The 17,949-nt window shown below is 47.5% G+C and overlaps 1 protein-coding gene across 3 annotated transcripts in view; it reads right to left on the minus strand.

The window, feature by feature from the left end:
* Positions 1-12,983: 12,983 nt before the first annotated feature.
* pik3r3b (phosphoinositide-3-kinase, regulatory subunit 3b (gamma)) overlaps positions 12,984-17,949 on the minus strand; it is a 118,685-nt gene continuing 113,719 nt past the window's right edge. For all 3 annotated transcript variants that reach the window (XM_072388832.1, XM_072388833.1, XM_072388834.1), the window contains 5 exons: positions 17,161-17,286; positions 16,766-17,085; positions 15,521-15,595; positions 15,257-15,427; positions 12,984-13,363 (listed from right to left, as the gene is read on the minus strand). In XM_072388832.1, the coding sequence (XP_072244933.1) occupies positions 13,165-13,363; positions 15,257-15,427; positions 15,521-15,595; positions 16,766-17,085; positions 17,161-17,286 (891 nt within the window). In that variant the 3' untranslated portion in view covers positions 12,984-13,164. The remainder of the gene's footprint in view (positions 13,364-15,256; positions 15,428-15,520; positions 15,596-16,765; positions 17,086-17,160; positions 17,287-17,949) is intronic.

Below are 17,949 nucleotides of genomic sequence, written 5' to 3' on the forward strand. Positions count from 1 at the left end.
GAGAAACACAAGTTAATGACAGCAATGATGTCATCTGTACATGGAGGGAGGAGAGGTGCATCATGGGAGCTCCCCCAGCAGGCTGGGCCTATAGCAGCAGAACTATGGGATGTTTCAGGGTCACCTGAGTGTATATATGTTTGCACGTATATACTGATGTAAGTACATGTTTATATATGCAAGCATGTGTGTATGAATGTTTTTAAATACATGTTAATATGTATGCGCACGTATGTAAGTCCATGCTTATATGTATGTACGCACGCACGTATTTATGCAAGTGCGTGTTAATATGTACGCGCAAACGCATTTATGCAAGTAGGCGTGAATATGTACGCGCGCACGCATTTATGCAAGTGCGCGTTAACATGAACGCGCGAATGCATTTATGCAAGTGTGCGTGAATATGTACGCGCGAATGCATTTATGCAAGTAGGCGTGAATATGTACGCGCGCACGCATTTATGCAAGTAGGCGTGAATATGTACGCGCGCACGCATTTATGCAAGTGCGCGTTAACATGAACGCGCGAATGCATTTATGCAAGTGCGCGTTAACATGAACGCGCGAATGCATTTATGCAAGTAGGCGTGAATATGTACGCGCGCACGCATTTATGCAAGTGCGCGTTAACATGAACGCGCGAATGCATTTATGCAAGTGTGCGTGAATATGTACGCGCGAATGCATTTATGCAAGTAGGCGTGAATATGTACGCGCGCACGCATTTATGCAAGTAGGCGTGAATATGTACGCGCGCACGCATTTATGCAAGTGCGCGTTAACATGAACGCGCGAATGCATTTATGCAAGTGCGCGTTAACATGAACGCGCGAATGCATTTATGCAAGTAGGCGTGAATATGTACGCGCGCACGCATTTATGCAAGTGCGTGTTAATATGTACGCGCGAACGCATTTATGCAAGTGCGCGTTAACATGAACGCGCGAATGCATTTATGCAAGTGTGCGTGAATATGTACGCGCGAATGCATTTATGCAAGTGTGCGTGAATATGTACGCGCAAACGCATTTATGCAAGTAGGCGTGAATATGTACGCGCGAACGCATTTATGCAAGTGCGCGTTAACATGTACGCGCGAATGCATTTATGCAAGTGTGCGTTAACATGTACGCGCGAACGCATTTATGCAAGTGCGCGTTAACATGTACGCGCGAATGCATTTATGCAAGTGCGCGTTAACATGTACGCGCGAACGCATTTATGCAAGTAGGCGTTAACATGTACGCGCGAACTCATTTATGCAAGTAGGCGTTAATATGTACGCGCGAATGCATTTATGCAAGTGCGCGTTAACATGTACGCGCGAATGCATTTATGCAAGTGCGCGTTAACATGTACGCGCGAACTCATTTATGCAAGTAGGCGTTAACATGTACGCGCGAACGCATTTATGCAAGTGCGCGTTAACATGTACGCGCGAATGCATTTATGCAAGTAGGCGTTAACATGTACGCGCGAACTCATTTATGCAAGTAGGCGTTAATATGTACGCGCGAATGCATTTATGCAAGTGCGCGTTAACATGTACGCGCGAATGCATTTATGCAAGTGTGCGTGAATATGTACGCGTGAACGCATTTATTCAAGTGCGCGTGAATATGTACGCGCGAACGCATTTATGCATGTAAGCGTGAATATGTACGCGCGAATGCATTTATGCAAGTGCGCGTTAACATGTACGCGCGAACGCATTTATGCAAGTATGCGTGAATATGTACGCTCGCACGTATTTATGCAAGTGCGCGTTAACATGTACGCGTAAACGCATTTATTCAAGTGCGCGTTAACATGTACGCGCGAATGCATTTATGCAAGTACGCGTTAACATGTACGCGTGAACGCATTTATTCAAGTGCGCGTGAATATGTACGCGCGAACGCATTTATGCATGTAAGCGTGAATATGTACGCGCGAATGCATTTATGCAAGTATGCGTGAATATGTACGCTCGCACGTATTTATGCAAGTGCGCGTTAACATGTACGCGTAAACGCATTTATTCAAGTGCGCGTTAACATGTACGCGCGAATGCATTTATGCAAGTACGCGTTAACATGTACGCGTGAACGCATTTATTCAAGTGCGCGTGAATATGTACGCGCGAACGCATTTATGCATGTAAGCGTGAATATGTACGCGCGAATGCATTTATGCAAGTGCGCGTTAACATGTACGCGCGAACGCATTTATTCAAGTGCGCGTTAACATGTACGCGCGAACGCATTTATACAAGTGCGCGTTAACATGTACGCGCGCACGCATTTATTCAAGTGCGCGTTAACATGTACGCGCGAACGAATTTATGCAAGTACGCGTTAATATGTACGCGCGAACGCATTTATTCAAGTGCGCGTTAACATGTACGCGCGCACGCATTTATTCAAGTGCGCGTTAACATGTACGCGCGAACGCATTTATACAAGTGCGCGTTAACATGTACGCGCGCACGCATTTATTCAAGTGCGCGTTAACATGTACGCGCGAACGCATTTATGCATGTAAGCGTTAGTATGTACGCGCGAACGCATTTATGCAAGTGCGCGTTAACATGTACGCGCGCACGCATTTATTCAAGTGCGCGTTAACATGTACGCGCGAACGCATTTATACAAGTGCGCGTTAACATGTACGCGCGAACGAATTTATGCAAGTACGCGTTAATATGTACGCGCGAACGCATTTATTCAAGTGCGCGTTAACATGTACGCGCGAACGCATTTATACAAGTGCGCGTTAACATGTACGCGCGAACGAATTTATGCAAGTACGCGTTAATATGTACGCGCGAACGCATTTATTCAAGTGCGCGTTAATATGTACGCGCGAACGCATTTATGCAAGTATGCGTTAACATGTACCCGCGAACGCATTTATGCAAGTAGGCGTTAACATGTACGCGCGAACGCATTTATGCAAGTACGCGCGAATGCATTTATGCAAGTATGCGTTAAAATGTACGCGTGAACGCATTTATGCAAGTACGCGTTAATATGTACGCGCGCACGCATTTATTCAAGTGCGCGTTAACATGTACGCGCGAACGCATTTATGCAAGTATGCGTTAACATGTACGCGCGAACGCATTTATGCAAGTAGGCGTTAACATGTACGCGCGAACGCATTTATGCAAGTACGCGTGAATATGTACGCGCGAATGCATTTATGCAAGTACGCGTGAATATGTACGCGCGAATGCATTTATGCAAGTATGCGTTAACATGTACGCCTGAACGCATTTATGCAAGTGCGCGTTAATATGTACGCGCGAATGCATTTATGCAAGTGCACGTTAACATGTACGCGCGCACGCATTTATGCAAGTAGGCGTTAATATGTACGCGCAAACGCATTTATGCAAGTACGCGTTAACATGTACGCGCGAACGCATTTATGCAAGTACGCGTTAACATGTACGCGTGAACGCATTTATGCAAGTACGCGTTAACATGTACGCGTGAACGCATTTATGCAAGTATGCGTTAATATGTACGCGCGAATGCATTTATGCAAGTGTGCGTGAATATGTACGCACGCACGGATTTATGCAAGTATGCGTTAATATGTACGCGTGAACGCATTTATGCAAGTACGCGTTAATATGTACGCGCGCACGCATTTATGCAAGTAGGCGTTAATATGTACGCGCGAATGCATTTATGCAAGTGTGCGTGAATATGTACGCGCGCACGCATTTATGCAAGTAGGCGTTAATATGTACGCGCGAATGCATTTATGCACGTACGCGTTAACATGTACGCGCGAACGCATTTATGCAAGTAGGCGTTAATATGTACGCGCGCACGCATTTATGCAAGTGCGCGTTAACATGTACGCGTGAACGCATTTATGCAAGTGTGCGTGAATATGTACGCGCGAATGCATTTATGCAAGTGTGCGTGAATATGTACGCGTGCACGGATTTATGCAAGTAGGCGTTAATATGTACGCGCGAATGCATTTATGCATTTATGCAAGTATGCGTTAACATGTACGCGCGAACGCATTTATACAAGTAGGCGTTAATATGTACGCGCAAATGCATTTATGCAAGTATGCGTTAACATGTACGCGCGAACGCATTTATGCAAGTATGCGTGAATATGTACGCGCGCACGCATTTATGCATGTAAGCGTTAGTATGTACGCGCGAACGCATTTATGCAAGTGCGCGTTAATATGTATGCGCGTACGCATTTATGCAAGTACGCGTTAATATGTACGCGTGAACGCATTTATGCAAGTACGCGCTAACATGCGCCAACGCATTTATGCAAGTAGGCGTTAATATGTACGCGCGAACGCATTTATGCAAGTAGGCGTTAATATGTACGCGCGCACGCATTTATGCAAGTACGCGTTAATATGTACGCGCGCACGCATTTATACAAGTACGCGTTAACATGTACGCGTGAACACATTTATGCAAGTACGCGTGAATATGTACGCGCGCACGCATTTATGCAAGTATGCGTTAACATGTACGCGTGAACGCATTTATGCAAGTATGCGTTAACATGTACTCGCGAATGCATTTATGCAAGTACGCGTTAACATGTACGCGTGAACGCATTTATGCAAGTATGCGTGAATATGTACGCGTGCACGCATTTATGCAAGTAGGCGTTAATATGTACGCGCGGATGCATTTATGCAAGTGCGCGTTAACATGTACGCGCGAACGCATTTATGCAAGTAGGCGTTAACATGTACGCGTGAACTCATTTATGCAAGTAGGCGTTAATATGTACGCGCGAATGCATTTATGCAAGTAGGCGTTAACATGTACGCGCGAACGCATTTATGCAAGTAGGCGTTAACATGTACGCGCGAATGCATTTATGCAAGTGCGCGTTAACATGTACTCGCGAATGCATTTATGCAAGTAGGCGTTAACATGTACGCGCGAACGCATTTATGCAAGTAGGCGTTAACATGTACGCGTGAACGCATTTATGCAAGTACGCGTTAACATGTACTCGCGAATGCATTTATGCAAGTAGGCGTTAACATGTACGCGTGAACGCATTTATGTAAGTATGCGTGAATATGTACGCGTGAACGCATTTATGCAAGTACGCGTTAACATGTACTCGCGAATGCATTTATGCAAGTACGCGTTAACATGTACGCGTGAACGCATTTATGTAAGTATGCGTGAATATGTACGCGTGCACGCATTTATGCAAGTAGGCGTTAATATGTACGCGCGAATGCATTTATGCAAGTGCGCGTTAACATGTACGCGCGAACGCATTTATGCAAGTACGCGTTAACATGTACGCGCGAACGCATTTATGCAAGTACGCGTTAACATGTACGTGCGAACGCATTTATGCAAGTAGGCGTTAACATGTACGCGCGAACGCATTTATGCAAGTAGGCGTTAACATGTACGCGCGAACTCATTTATGCAAGTAGGCGTTAATATATACGCGCGAATGCATTTATGCAAGTGCGCGTTAACATGTACGCGCGAACGCATTTATGCAAGTAGGCGTTAACATGTATGCGCGAACTCATTTATGCAAGTAGGCGTTAATATATACGCGCGAATGCATTTATGCAAGTGCGCGTTAACATGTACGCGCGAACGCATTTATGCAAGTGCGCGTTAACATGTACGCGCGAATGCATTTATGCAAGTGCGCGTTAACATGTACGCGCGAACGCATTTATGCAAGTAGGCGTTAACATGTACGCGCGAACTCATTTATGCAAGTAGGCGTTAATATGTACGCGCGAATGCATTTATGCAAGTGCGCGTTAATATGTACGCGCGAACGCATTTATGCAAGTAGGCGTTAACATGTACGCGCGAATGCATTTATGCAAGTAGGCGTTAACATGTACGCGCGAACGCATTTATGCAAGTAGGCGTTAACATGTACGCGCGAACGCATTTATGCAAGTAGGCGTTAACATGTACGCGCGAACTCATTTATGCAAGTAGGCGTTAATATATACGCGCGAATGCATTTATGCAAGTGCGCGTTAACATGTACGCGCGAACGCATTTATGCAAGTGCGCGTTAACATGAACGCGCAAATGCATTTATGCAAGTGCGCGTTAACATGAACGCGCAAATGCATTTATGCAAGTGCGCGTTAACATGTACGCGCAAATGCATTTATGCAAGTGCGCGTTAACATGTACGCGCGAACGCATTTATGCAAGTGCGCGTTAACATGAACGCGCAAATGCATTTATGCAAGTGCGCGTTAACATGTACGCGCGAACGCATTTATGCAGGTAGGCGTTAATATGTACGCGCGAACTCATTTATGCAAGTAGGCGTTAACATGTACGCGCGAACGCATTTATGCAAGTAGGCGTTAACATGTACGCGCGAACGCATTTATGCAAGTAGGCGTTAACATGTACGCGTGAACGCATTTATGCAAGTAGGCGTTAACATGTACGCGTTTTTATATGTACGCACGTACGTGGTTATTTCAGCAGTGTGATGCCAGACCTCATTCTGCAGGACTTCCAGCAGCGTGGCTTCATACACACAGTGTGTGTAAAACTCCAACTTATCACAGCAGAAGATGTATTTACTTGCTTTTTTAAGATTAGAAAGCAAACCTCATGGTTTAACAGAACTAAAGCATAAACCAGTTGTGCTCAAAGCTTTTTATCCACCCTGCTTTATCTCAGAGGCTCAGGTGGAGCTGACAGATCAAAACTGACTGCAATGAAAGTACACACTCAGATATTTGTATTTGAACAAAATATTTTCTTTATTCTGCAAGAGAATTGAACATGGTGGATCTCCACTGATAAACGTACATGAGTTCAGCTCATAAACAAACAGGAGAATCTACAACCAACAAACTATTGCAAACCGATACAAGAAAGTAACGAGTACCTCGGTGGATCAAAACCATTTCAAAGAGAGAATACTGAGAAGCCTGAAGCAGGTATGGCAGCAGGTAACACTGAGAAAGAGAATCAGCGTCTGGTGGGCTGGACTCGTTCGCCTCAGTCTTTAGACCTAAAGCTAAAGTTTGTTTTTTTTATTCCAATCATCTCTGAAAAGACGTTAAATCTGCGTGAATCAGGTCATACGTGTTGTTAGGAGAAAGCACTTTAAAGCAGCTGAAGGCAGGTGTTTCCTGGTCCTCTTTCTCAGCCTTACGTTGTTACAGCTTTATACAACCGACACAAAATAAAAGACTCGTCTCAGCTGTAAGCAGCGATGTTAAAGTTGCTCTATTAAATTCAGATCTGAATACACCATAAACAGACAAAGAACAGTTGTTTTCCAAAGACATCTTTTTTTTTTTCACCATTTTTCTTTTATACACAAAAAACAACAGTCAAGAGTACCAAATATGCATGCTGGATCTGTACGTATGTCAAAAAGGGACAACGGGGGTCATATACAGTTTTTTTAATCATTTTTTAAGTTAGTTTTCTGTTTAAAAGTTCTTTATTTTTTCATATGCACCTATGAACACACGCATCTGTGGATAGATGCGTGTGTTCATAGATTTAAGAAGTTACTCCTCAAAGCTGTGCTGGGTACTGTGATCAGAAAAGCAGTGGTAAGAACACAACACGACTCCTGTGAGAATCAAACATATTCAAACCTCACTGCAAATAAAACTCTGCAGAGCTGCTCGAGAGTGAGGAATAATAGCAGAGGAACAGACAGTCGCTATTTTAACAGTCCTGGGATGGTAGTGAGTGGAAACACTGAGGAAAACAAGGTGAGTCGGCTTTTATTGTACCTTTTTGTTTCTGAGACCGCACCTTCTGCACCTTTATTTTCCAAGAGGTGAAGCTAAACCTGTTTCCTGGAGGTTTTGAGATAAGAGTTGAGATTTTCCAAAGCGAAAACTCAACCAAACAGTCAGTAAAAGTAAACTTGACAAAACAGATATTTTGGTTTGTCCCACTAACCTTCTCTGCTTTCCACTCTGCCTGTTTCAGAACTTTGATGAGAGAAACTTTGCCCGTTCAAAACACCTGCATAAGAAGTCACGACCCCTGGGGGCCGTCACGACCCCGGGGGGGTCCGTCACGACCCCGGGGGGGGACCCAGACGGGAGTATTGCATGTCGTGGAAAGAGACTAAAAGAGGAACTCCTCCTGCAGAAACCTCAAGGCTGTCAGCCTGTTTATTAAATCAGAAAAAGATGGAATAAACCACTTTAAAGTATTCGGACGTCCATCTCTTCTTCTTCTGAAATCAAACCAAAGGTACAAAGTCCCTGAAGTTTGGTGGATCCAACCAATAAGGGTGATATTAAAGAAAATATCAGTGTTAATCTGATCTGAAAAGTTTACTTTTCTCCCGATGTGACGGCGTTGTTTTTAAGGCTTTGGGCCACATTATGTCGTCAGTTCAAACCAACCAAAATCTTGCTGTTGAGGTTTCTGCAGAATAATTTCCAGCTTTGAAAAAAAAGGAAGAATTAACTCCAGCTGTGGTCATTATGTGCAAATATTTAAGTTGCTGAGCAAGAAAAGCTGCGACTTTTGTCTTATTTCTAATCCTCAACATGAGTGTGAAGTTAAGTGTGATTGACTTCACCACGGGACACTGAACAAGGAGTTTAAAGACGGATCCTTCTCTTTCAACACAGACCGACGATCCAAGCTCGCTGCATAGGACGCTCATTCACACGACGAGGTTTTGTCATCTGAGCTGTGATAAGATCAAGGCAAACAGATGAAAAGAAAAACTAACATCCCTTTCCAGTTAACCTAAAATGAACTGAAATCTTTGGTCTTGATGTTTCAGGGGAAAAGAAAACTCAAAAACAACCCTTTGAGCGGTTCTTGCGCTGTAAATATAGATCTATGTGACATAGACGGGACATCTGCATGTAAATGCCTCACGGCTGAACGTGTGCAACGAGCCCTGTTCGGAGGATCTCTGAGAGAAGCTTCCTCCTAAAGAAGCTCCGAGTCTGCCTGGAACCAAATACTGTACATCTGTCATAAAACTCTGCTTAGCATAAACAAAAGGGAACTCTGTTTTCTCTTTACTTCTTTAATAAATGTATATTTCATATAAAGACATTCAACAGTGAGTGATGCAATATACTTCAAGTAATAACAGTTAGGGATTTTTTGAGTTCCCTATGAAAAGAAACAAAATAAATATGTGGCGATGGGGGGGCTGCGACATCCTCTCAGTGATGATTCGGTCTACGCTACGAGGGACGATCCTCCTGAAGTGAAAGATAAACCAAAGGGATCTAGCTTCATCTACGCAGAAAAACCCTGATTTATTCTGGTTTCCACATGGCTGGCTTTGTTGTGTGGTAGTCTGTTCGGTAAACCTTAAAACACCTGAGGGTTAATGAGTCTGCCAGAACCAACGGGCCTGCATTTCTGATAGCACCTTGAGAGTGTGGGTCCCTCTCAGTAAACGCGCCTGTAGTGCTTTAAAAACAGAAAACAGCTGTGGACCTGGACCTTTTCTGTACATTCAAGGTTCTATCTACAACCTGTGTGCTGCTGTCGTCTGAAAAAAAGCCAAAAACTGCCTGAAAGTTGGTCTGAAAGGAGAAGAAGAAACCTGACAAAAGGCTGCTCACACCTGCAGCTCGCTGACTCTGCCACACCCAAAGAAAACGCCGATCTTAAAGGATCCGACACCGAAGATACGACCGATCTGAAAGGATCCGATACCCGGGAAACGCGCCGATCTTAAAGGATCCGACACCGAAGATATGGCCGATCTTAAAGGATCCGATACCCGGGAAACGCGCCGATCTTAGAGGATCCGATACCCGGGAAACGCGCCGATCTTAGAGGATCCGATACCCGGGAAACGCGCCGATCTTAGAGGATCCGATACCCGGGAAACGCGCCGATCTTAGAGGATCCGATACCCGGGAAACGCGCCGATCTTAGAGGATCCGATACCCGGGAAACGCGCCGATCTTAGAGGATCCGATACCCGGGAAACGCGCCGATCTTAGAGGATCCGATACCCGGGAAACGCGCCGATCTTAGAGGATCCGATACCCGGGAAACGCGCCGATCTTAGAGGATCCGATACCCGGGAAACGCGCCGATCTTAAAGGATCCGATACCCGGGAAAAGCGCCGATCTGAAAGGATCCGATACCCGGGAAAAGCGCCGATCTGAAAGGATCCGACACCGAAGATATGGCCGATCTGAAAGGACCCGACACCGAAAATATGGCCGATCTTAGAGGATCCGATACCCGGGAAACGCGCCGATCTTAGAGGATCCGATACCCGGGAAACGCGCCCATCTTAGAGGATCCGATACCCGGGAAACGCGCCCATCTTAGAGGATCCGATACCCGGGAAACGCGCCCATCTTAGAGGATCCGATACCCGGGAAACGCGCCCATCTTAGAGGATCCGATACCCGGGAAACGCGCCCATCTTAGAGGATCCGATACCCGGGAAACGCGCCCATCTTAGAGGATCCGATACCCGGGAAACGCGCCGATCTTAGAGGATCCGATACCCGGGAAACGCGCCGATCTTAGAGGATCCGATACCCGGGAAACGCGCCGATCTTAGAGGATCCGATACCCGGGAAACGCGCCGATCTTAGAGGATCCGATACCCGGGAAACGCGCCGATCTTAAAGGATCCGATACCCGGGAAACGCGCCGATCTGAAAGGATCCGATACCCGGGAAAAGCGCCGATCTGAAAGGACCCGACACCGAAGATATGGCCGATCTGAAAGGACCCGACACCGAAAATATGGCCGATCTTAAAGGATCCGATACCCGGGAAACGCGCCGATCTTAGAGGATCCGATACCCGGGAAACGCGCCGATCTTAGAGGATCCGATACCCGGGAAACGCGCCGATCTTAGAGGATCCGATACCCGGGAAACGCGCCGATCTTAGAGGATCCGATACCCGGGAAACGCGCCGATCTTAAAGGATCCGATACCCGGGAAACATGCCGATCTTAAAGGATCCGACACCGAAGATATGGCCGATCTTAAAGGATCCGACACCGAAGATATGGCCGATCTTAAAGGATCCGATACCCGGGAAACGCGCCGATCTTAGAGGATCCGATACCCGGGAAACGCGCCGATCTTAGAGGATCCGATACCCGGGAAACGCGCCGATCTGAAAGGATCCGATACCCGGGAAAAGCGCCGATCTGAAAGGATCCGATACCCGGGAAACGCGCCGATCTGAAAGGACCCAACACCGAAGATATGGCCGATCTTAAAGGATCCGATACCGGGGAAACATGCCGATCTGAAAGGACCCGACACCGGGGGAAACGGTAACGTGTAACATGTAACGTTTTAAACGCGCTGCAGGTCTGAGAAACACAGAAAAACAAGGTCTCGTTTAAAGAAGAGAGCTGCCTGCCTCATCAGTTTGTGGTCTCTGCGTGTGTCAGAACCACTCCAGAACATTTGTGCTGTTTGGTCCAATTCTGAGTCAAGGTTTGGCTGCTTTCTGACATCAGTGTGACGGCATCAGTCTAACATCTAAAGGAGAAACTCTACGGTTGATGGCTTTCAGCTCCAACTCATCTGAAAAAGGAGGGAAACACGACCAGGGTGGTGTCACTCAGTCACAGCCGCCGGGTTTCAGCGCCTCTGGAAACCCGCCGGGCCTTCAGCGCCTCTGGAAACCCGCCGGGCCTTCAGCGCCTCTGGAAACCCGCCGGGCCTTCAGCGCCTCTGGAAACCCGCCGGGCCTTCAGCGCCTCTGGAAACCCGCCGGGCCTTCAGCGCCTCTGGAAACCCGCCGGGCCTTCAGCGCCTCTGGAAACCCGCCGGGCCTTCAGCGCCTCTCAAACAATCGTCCTCTTTCTACAACCCGACAGACCACACAGAGGAGGGGGCGGAGCTTCGTCTGCTGGGGGCGGGGCAGCAAAAATCAGCTGGAACCTTTAACGGCCGTCACCCTGAAACGTTTCCGCTGGTCAGGAAGCAACGGTTAGAAAAACTGAACCACGCCCCCCTCTGATTATCAGGTGACCTCAGGCTGACCTTTTTCAGCCCACGCCTTCAGCTCGCCGGCGTTAAAACACACGTTTAAGCCACTCCTGTTTTTCTGAACCACACATAAAATGGTTTACGTTGCCATGGCAACCGCGAGCTCAACGCACCGCCAACGGCTCAGATTTTACCCCAATATTTCATCCACGGAGGGATTTGTGGTCCAAACCAGCGCCGTCTCCCGGGTTTGCGCCCCCGGTTGGCGGTGGATTGAGCTCTCTCAGCCACCGTAGCGTCCCGCCAGGCCTGATTTAGGTGAACTGACCCTTTGTGACCTCAGCAGTTCCAACTGGAGCTGCAGCCCGTGATTTCGCTCCGTTTTCCAAAATAAAAAAAGCACAAAACCAGCTTCTGGTTAACGAATCTCCAGGTGACAGAAACCAGGTTGGTGATGAACAGAAAGCGGGCGGCGGCCTCCGAGGCCACAGGTCCAACACGTGAAAGTAAAGAATAAATAAGGTCCTGAGGTCACAAACGCAGCTCGGTTAAGTGCTTCTGACTCGATTCGCAGGTCGTCTCAACCGTTTGGTTTCAAATTAAAGCGGCTTTGGTGGCCCAAAACGCACTTTTATGTGTGGTCTCTCATGCACACGCACATGCACGCCCACATGCACGCCCACATGCACGCCCACACACACACGCACGGCGACTCTTTGCCCTCCGACTTTGGCTCTGATCTGCGATGCTGCCGTTAGGCACAAAAAAAGTCCACATGAAAAGAAGAGCAGATTTTTCTCCTAAAGACAACAGAACTGTTGCTGTCGCCCCCCCCCCCCAGCAGCAGCCAACATGGAGCGCCTCGTTATGCTACATCATCTGGTGTTTTCACCGCAGGCGGCGGCGGGAGGAAACAGAAGGAACCAACAGAAGCGGGTTAATGGGAATGTTCGGTGGTGAAAAGCTGGAGCTTTAGGTAGCAGCGGGGGGGGGGGGTCGACCTGAAACTCTGACGCCTCCTCCTCCGTTTCCTTCCTTTTTCTTCACATTCACAAACATTTAAAACTTCCTTGTGCAAATCAAGCAGTCTTTAGAAAGAATGCCCTCCGAAAATGTTCTTGTAAAAATATATTTAACTCCAAAGTGGCCGACGTGGGAGCTTCTGCTCTGCTGTTGGGCTCGTTTGGTAGCCGAGCCCCGCCTCCTCCGCAGTGTCAGTGTGGGGGGGTTCATCTGCGTCCGGAGGGCATCTGTGCGTAGACGGGGTAGGCGAGGCGCACGTTGAGCGAGTCGTTGTGCTGCACCAGGGAGGTCTGGTGGTAGTGGAGCACCAGGTCCTTCAGGCTGCTGTACAGGTTGTACGGCTCGGCGAAGCCGAAGCCGCGCGGCGTGCTGTAGATGACGCAGTGCTTCACCTCGCCGTCGACACTGAGGAGACACAGAGGCTTCGGTTAGTTAGCAGCTTAAAGCAGTCGGTTCCATTTAAAAGGAGGTCGTTCAAACAGGAAGTCGCTGGAAACAGGAAGAAGAGCCTCACCAGCTGGGAAGCTAACAGCTGCTAACACAGCCGGATGTTTGATTCCACTCTTTAAAGGTTGAATCAAACTAAAACAGCTTCCTGCAGTGAAACAAAACCATCCAAACATCTACAGAGCTGTCAGACTTCACAGCTACAAGCCGATTGGTTACCGGACACCACAGGGAGCTCCCATTGGCTCAGAGAGCTGTCAATCAGTCTGGAAGTTTACATTAAAACAGACTTCAATCACACCAATCTCAGCTTTTCCAACAGTGTGGAAGAACAGTGGGTTCTGTTAACAGAACCATCTCCTCCTGGGTTTATTTCCAGAACTCAGACCCGTTTAAAATGAGAGAAACGGGCTTTGGGACCCGTTTAAAATGAGAGAAACGGGCTTTGGGACCCGTTTAAAATGACAGAAACGGGCTTTCGGACCCGTTTAAAATGACAGAAACGGGCTTTCGGACCCGTTTAAAATGACAGAAACGGGCTTTCGGACCCATTTAAAATGACAGAAACGGGCTTTCGGACCCGTTTAAAATGACAGAAACGGGCTTTCGGACCCATTTAAAATGACAGAAACGGGCTTTCGGACCCATTTAAAATGACAGAAACGGGCTTTCGGACCCGTTTAAAATGACAGAAACGGGCTTTCGGACCCGTTTAAAATGACAGAAACGGGCTTTCGGACCCCACCGTTGACACTGAGGAGACACAGAGGCTTCGGTTAGTTAGCAGCTTAAAGCAGTCGGTTCCATTTAAAAGGAGGTCGTTCAAACAGGAAGTCGCTGGAAACAGGAAGGAGAGCCTCACCAGCTGGGAAGCTAACAGCTGCTAACACAGCCGGATGTTTGATTCCACTCTTTAAAGGTTGAATCAAACTAAAACAGCTTCCTGCAGTGAAACAAAACCATCCAAACATCTACAGAGCTGTCAGGCTTCACAGCTACAAGCCGATTGGTTACCGGACACCACAGGGAGCTCCCATTGGCTCAGAGAGCTGTCAATCAGTCTGGAAGTTTACATTAAAACAGACTTCAATCACACCAATCTCAGCTTTTCCAACACTGTGGACTCAACACTGCAGAAGAAGAACAGTGGGTTCTGTTAACAGAACCATCTCCTCCTGGGTTTATTTCCAGAACTCAGACCCGTTTAAAATGACAGAAACGGGCTTTAAAGAACTCGGACCCGTTTAAAATGACAGAAACGGGCTTTAAAGAACTCGGACCCGTTTAAAATGACAGAAACGGGCTTTCGGACCCGTTTAAAATGACAGAAACGGGCTTTCGGACCCGTTTAAAATGACAGAAACGGGCTTTCGGACCCGTTTAAAATGACAGAAACGGGCTTTCGGACCCGTTTAAAATGACAGAAACGGGCTTTCGGACCCGTTTAAAATGACAGAAACGGGCTTTCGGACCCGTTTAAAATGACAGAAACGGGCTTTAAAGAACTCGGACCCGTTTAAAAAGAGAAACGGGCTTTCGGACCCGTTTAAAAAGAGAAACGGGCTTTCGGACCCGTTTAAAATGACAGAAACGGGCTTTCGGACCCGTTTAAAATGACAGAAACGGGCTTTCGGACCCGTTTAAAATGACAGAAACGGGCTTTCGGACCCGTTTAAAATGACAGAAACAGGCTTTCGGACCCGTTTAAAATGACAGAAACGGGCTTTCGGCTGCAGCTCATTGTAAAGAACTGCTGGCAGGATGCTGCTCCACACTCGGACCTCGTCACACTCGGACCTCGTCACACTCGGACCTCGTCACACTCGGACCTGCAGGGCAGTAAATACTCACACCACAGAGCAGGCGTAGCAGCCCTTTTTGCTGCTTTCTCGGATGAGAAACGCTCCGTCCGGCTTCCCGATCAGCAGCTCCTCCGCCTGCGTCCTGTTCAGATCCCCGACAAACCAGCTCTTCTCGTCGCAGTGAGGCAGGTTCTCATCCTCCTCGCTCACGAAGTAGCCTCTGCACCCACACAGTTACACATGAAAGGCATCAGTTTAACAGCCAACAGCAGCACTTTCTCCTGCTAACTGCAGACCAGGCGACAGAACTCACTCGTCGGTGTTCTCGTTCTTTATCCCGAGCCAGTCGTTGATTCGTTTCTGCCGAACTCCTTTGTGATTGAGCCAGCTGAGGAGAGGCAGGGAGAGAAAAGCATTAATACTCCGGTTAAAAGACTCCTTTCATTCCCTAAACTGGAGACACTTTGTTGAACGCTCACTAGTTTGACTTCTGTTCTCAGATCTGAGGTCAGCTGTGCTGCTCGACTCCTTTCTGACTGACCTGCTCAGTGTTTTAGGTCCAAAGTTGGTGCTTTTTGTTCATTTATGAACCGTTTCACCCCTCAGAGCTGCTGAAGCAGATAATTCAAAGCTGCATTGTCATTCTAACTGGATTTAAGTCGTTCTCCTGGAGGCTTAAGGTGTTAACGGCTGTTATTCTGAGTCTTTGTGTTGTCTGATAACAGTAAAACAGGAAGTAAGAGGCTTTATTAGGAGTCCAGCTGCATTAAAACACAGTTTATGAAGGCAGAGACAGGAGGAGAGAAGCTAACAGATGCTAACACAGCCGGATGTTAACTCGGAAGCTAACAGATTCTAACACAGCTGGATGTTAACTCGGAAGCTAACAGATGCTAACACAGCCGGATGTTAACTCGGAAGCTAACAGATTCTAATACAGCTGGATGTTAGCTGGGAAGCTAACAGATTCTAACACAGCTGGATGTTAGCTAGGAAGCTAACACAGCTGGATGTTAACTCGGAAGCTAACAGCTGCTAACACAGCCGGAGGTTAGCTAGGTAGCTAACAGATGCTAACACAGCCGGATGTTAACTCGGAAGCTAACAGATTCTAACACAGCTGGATGTTAGCTGGGAAGCTAACAGATGCTAGCACAGCTGGATGTTAGCTGGGAAGCTAACAGCTGCTAACACAGCCGGAGGTTAGCTAGGAAGCTAACAGATTCTAACACAGCTGGATGTTAACTCGGAAGCTAACAGATTCTAACACAGCCGGATGTTAGCTGGGAAGCTAACAGCTGCTAACACAGCCGGATGTTAGCTGGAAAGCTAACAGCTGCTAACACAGCCGGATGTTAGCTGGGAAGCTAACAGCTGCTGTTGTCAGCATCAGGAGGAGGAATGTTTGGAGATTCCTGACCCTAACCCAGAAATGACTGAGGCTGAAAGCTTTGATTGATCACCCCCCCCCCCTCTGAAGCTAATGGACCGGGAGGTTGCGGCTGGTTTTGACCGAGCCGCTCAGGTCCTCCGTCACCCCGCGGTTTCCCGTACTTACACCAGGTACTGGTCCCTGATCTTGCGGAGCTGTATGAGGTCGGGCTTCAGGCTGTTCATCTTCTTGTCCGTCTCGCGGTTGTCCATGGCTTGCGTCTTCAGGTCCTGCTCCAGCCGCACCTTGCTGTCGTGGATCTCCCCGAGCCGAGATTTGAGCTTCTCGTAGTTCATCATGATCCGCTCGATCTCCTTGTCGTTGCCCTCGCGGCGGAACCGCTCGATGTAGTCCTTGCTGTAGCGCTCCTGCGTGTGACACTGCTCCTCGAAGATCTTGATCGTCTCGTTGAAGGCTTCGATGGCCGTCCGCTTCATCTGGATCTCCTGAGGGGTGAGATTAGCGGGATGAGAGGAGCACAAACACCACAGCCGCTCTGCTAATACGCCGCCATGCCTTACCTGCGAGGTCTTGGTGTATTCTTCGTACAGCCGGTCGTACTCTTTGCTCTTCTCCTGGTACTGGTTGTGGTATTCCTGCAGCTTCTTCCCCACGGCGTCAATGTTGTCCTCCTTCACCAGCTGGTCCTGATGGGAGGAACCCAAAGCGTTAGAGACAGAGTAGAAAGGTGCAGAAACCCTGATTCTGCCTACAAAGGCGACTCCTGAACAGACTCCACCCCCCACGGGGTTTTATTTCAGGTAGCGTGGCAATATGTTGTTTCCTTAAATCACAAATAAAGTTCTTTAAACTGAACTGGAATCACCCAACTAAAGCCGGCTGGTGGGGAATTCTAGATGAAACTGGTAGGAAAGCTGCTTTAAATGCAGAATAAAGATTTTAAATGAGTAAAAAATAGGTTCTAAATGAGAGGAAAGTGGGTGTTCTGGATGTTGGAGGAGCTTTATCCTCTGATAGCAGAAGGATAAACAGCTTCCTGTCCGCGTTTCTTTCACTTTAAACGGTACTGGAGAAGGTCGGTGAAGCTTTTTCTCTGGTTTCACCACAGATACAAAGATTCACTGATGCTCCCTGCTGCTTTCTTTAGAGTCGCAGGAATCCTAAAAGCTTTAGAAAGGCACCTCGACTTATTGTCCTGTCCTTAAAAAATCTTCAAGAAGCAAGAAAATTAAGTCCAGCTGCACTTATTCAAGCTTTAAACTAACAGCAGAGATCATGTTTCTCCAGTTTTAGCTTCTCTTCATTGGCTCCCTGTTAGATTCAGAATAGAATTTAAGGTTCTTCTCCTC

This window comes from Leuresthes tenuis, unplaced genomic scaffold (assembly GCF_036924035.1).
Source record: "Leuresthes tenuis unplaced genomic scaffold, fLeuTen1.0.hap1 SCAF_7, whole genome shotgun sequence".
Lineage (NCBI taxonomy): Eukaryota > Metazoa > Chordata > Actinopteri > Atheriniformes > Atherinopsidae > Leuresthes > Leuresthes tenuis.